This window comes from Citrus clementina, unplaced genomic scaffold (genome assembly GCF_000493195.1).
Source record: "Citrus clementina cultivar Clemenules unplaced genomic scaffold, Citrus_clementina_v1.0 scaffold_8, whole genome shotgun sequence".
Lineage (NCBI taxonomy): Eukaryota > Viridiplantae > Streptophyta > Magnoliopsida > Sapindales > Rutaceae > Citrus > Citrus x clementina.
The window spans coordinates 10,791,344-10,795,075 of record NW_006262022.1 but is presented as its reverse complement, the minus strand read 5'-3'; the positions used below and the strand labels follow the sequence as shown (position 1 = coordinate 10,795,075).

General features: G+C 33.1%; 1 protein-coding gene across 1 annotated transcript in view; it reads left to right on the top strand.

Moving 5' to 3' along the window:
- The window catches only part of LOC18034732, a 33,314-nt gene that overhangs the window by 24,399 nt on the left and 5,183 nt on the right, over window positions 1-3,732 (top strand). The window contains 5 exon segments of the mRNA XM_006423687.2: window positions 283-480; window positions 566-641; window positions 1,203-1,308; window positions 1,602-1,676; window positions 2,759-2,896. Of these exon segments, the coding sequence (XP_006423750.2) occupies window positions 283-480; window positions 566-641; window positions 1,203-1,308; window positions 1,602-1,676; window positions 2,759-2,896 (593 nt within the window).

The window sequence follows — 3,732 nt, the reverse complement described above, 5'->3', positions numbered from 1 at the left end:
CAAAGGGAGTAGGGGTTGTCTTGGCCTAGCAATATTCCTAAAACTTACACTGAGTTTGTTTCCAAGGAGTGTTTGTAATGCATATAGAGTTATTAACTTTATTCCCTTGTTTCCTTAGCAGCTCCTTGTTTCTTCATGTGCACCGGACTAGGAGTTCCATCATTTTGAATTGGAATGAATTGCTTGCAAATTTTCTTTATAATGAAAACTGTTTTTTATGCCGTGCTCATTTACTTCTTTAATTTCTTTATAATGAACCTTTATGCTTGTTTTGATTTGCAGGATATGGAAAATAAGATGGTGGTTGTTTTTCCTGATTTCATTGTACATGGGGATAATAATTATACAGAATCGCGGGTAACTTTTTCATGCAGCTTTGTTACCGTTGAAAGTTCAGTCATCAATGGGACTAAAGGAACATTTAGCTTTGAATGGGCTATTGGTGATGTCATCAATATTCAGACAGGATGGTGTGGGAGTGTGAGTTGAACTTGGGTTTCCTTGTATTAATTTTCATGTATGTAGCTATGCCATAGGTTAAGGCATTCTATATCACTTCATGTAGGTTGGTACTGCTATTGTGGCTCTTATTCTTAAATCAAAGGATTCTACAGGAGTTCGAAATCAGAATGAAATTCCAGGTACATTTTAGACCAATGTTTGATCACTTAAGATTTTCCACCTACAGGCTAACAACTGCACTCCATGAAGCATGAAAGAGGCTTCTATATTATCTGTCAAACCTATTAATAGTTTTGTTCCTCCAGAGTTGTAGTTGATTGTTGATCCCAGCAATGCTGAATAGCAACCAGCTTTGATGGTCTTCTGGCGTAGTTCTTCCTTGTTAAATATATGTCATGATATCTTCCTAAATAAAAAAATAGATAAATAAATAGATGTGATGTTGCAATTTATATGCTTTACCGAATTTAATGCTTATGAGACACAATGTTGGGTATTTTGGGAATGAACAACATTGTTTGTGCTTCCCGTGATTAGAATCAAGGAACTTTTTTTTCCCCCTTTCCCCTGATCACAAAGGTTCCTTTCCTAAATAAGTGGAGGAAGTCAGGATTTTGCAATTGGTAAATATAGTATTCCTGTTTGCGTTAATGTGCTGTCATTATTAGAATTATTTAATACAGGTTCTTACTTAAGATTTGAATTCTAGTTAATGGAATAATTGATAACTTCCTCAACAGGCTCTGATCTGCTGAGGTTTTCAGTTTGTGACCAACATTGGCCTGAAAGGCTGAATAAAATTATATCATTGGATGTGAGATACAAGGAGAGATGGAATACTGTTGAGTAAGTTCTTAGTTTTCTGTTGGACTTACATTTATTTCATTCATCCATTTTTTGACAAAATGTGTATGTTCTTCTTTCTCTTTAAGCACATCTCCTTTCTTCAACTAGAAAGAAAAAGCTGAGCTATTGTATATTATTATTTGATTATTTTTTCTATGAAGTTAATTCTAAGTTTCTTCTTGTTTTGTAATATCTTCTTTAGCATTCACTGTTTTGTAGTTGGAACTGTTTTCTTTATTCACAAGAAAGTTATATGTTCTGGTTGTTAATATACTTGTGATATTCTCTTACAGTTTTGATTCGAAATATGAAGAAAACAGTCTCTTAAGTCAGAAAAGCAGGTTACCGTCAAAGTGTTGTTCTATTGAGTAAGGAAATGGAATTCATATGATTATTATGAATTATTAGTTGTGTGATGATATTTGATACAAACTTCTATTTTTCCCCCTTTATGCATTCTTTTTCACTGAATCATGTCATGCTTTATGTTATTTCTTTTTTCTTTTTTGCTTTACGTTATTTCTTTTTCCTTTTTTTTTTCTTGTCGTTTTTTCTTCTATGTTGTAGGTACATTTATTCTTTTGCCATTATTATTTGCATTGTGGTTCTAGTTTTCTAGATAAAGATTGAGCAAATTATTAGAGAGAGAGGTAATGTGAGGAAAAGGAGAGAATAAAAAAGAGAAGGTGTTAGACTGATTTTTTTCAACTCACCAGCTGACATCTATTTAGATTAATAAGTTAATGTGGGTGCCACAGGCGTCTGTACTCCCTCAATTTATTTCAAATATTATTTATAAATGACATAACTGTAGTGACTAATTTAGTTGTGATGCATATTTCTTGATTACTCCAGCTAATCAGGGAAGATGATTTATCTTACTTATCTAATGATCCTCTGACTCTGGAGCATTCTATTAAAGCCTGTTTTATACTAGAAAAGTTTGAGGTTAGTCCTAAAATGCTCTTCCATGTCTAAGTCCCTATCTTAACTATTCCAAATTTCATCTTTGGTGTTATCACATCAATGGATTCTTTACCTTTTCTTTTCTGATGTTAATTGTTTTATGTATGGAATTTAAGTGCCACCTAAGCGGTTTTCTTGTTTAACCTGAAAGGGATATGCATGCCAGATTGTAAGTTGATATGGTTGTTAATTAAGACAAAACTGTGTCATTGATGAACAAATAATTTTTTAGCTGTCTGTTAATTTGTAGGAGCAGTAATCAGAAATCAAAGTCAGATTGTGCTTGATCCACATGATAAGCATGTTGATTAAATCTAACCTTGCAGTTGAAGGATGAAGGATATGCATTCTTTCCTCTAGACATTTCAGAAAATAGATTTAACTGCTTGTTGAAATATCTGTCTCTTCTTAGTCTGAGATTTGCTAGCTATGTCTTATTTAATGATGTTCATGACATGCCTTGATTTAAGTTTGTATATTCCAGGTTTGATGAACCTTTTGAAGATGTTGTATATCCGAAAGATGATCCCGATGCTGTTTTAATTAGTGAGAGAGATGTGAAGCTTCTAGAGCCTGATACATTCATTAATGATACTATCATCGACTTTTACATCAAGTGAGTGTCTGTTTAATTATACTATGGCTTTGTGCATCTCCTTAATTTTTTCCAGGTTCCAGGCTTTGCATTTGTCTAACATCTTCCAGAAAAGACACTTTCTTCCAAATCATATATATACTAACGTGAAAAACAATCTTGAAGTCTGACCTATAAAATATGAAGCGCACATTTATTGGAAGAATTTAGATTAAATAAAATTAATATGATGATCATCTGTTTCATGTCTTAATTTGGGTGTTTAGTTTGTTGAACTTGTTATATGTTATTTGGAATCCTTTATGCCTTTTTCCATTTTAACCTTGAAGCGTACTTTGTGGGGTTAATAACTTAACATCTATCGGGGCAGTATTCTGTATTTTCCATGTAAAGAATTAGATGTTTCTCATTTGGTAAATGTGGATGGGCTTATGGAGTGTTGATATTTTGGAAATTGTCAATTGAGAATAACACTGAACTATCCCACTGAACTATCTATGAAGATTGACACTGAGAATATATTGCTGATCACGTGGTAGAACACTAACCATCACAAATTTATCAATACTGAACTCTAGCTTCAGCTTCTACCAGATAGCCCTGGGATAAGAAGTAGAAACATCTTCAAATTTGTTAATTTGCACATTCCTTTTCCCCCCACCAACTGCGGAGGCTAAAATGGTTGCATGACCTTTCTCTGTGCAAGAATGATTACAATTACAACATAGGAATGTTTTAGTTAAATTGTTCTTTGTGGATTAATTATTGTCATGCATATTATGACGTGTTGGTACTTTATTTTCTTTGAATATTGAATCTCTTAAAGGATTGATTCTTACACAACGGGATCTCATGCTAGATAC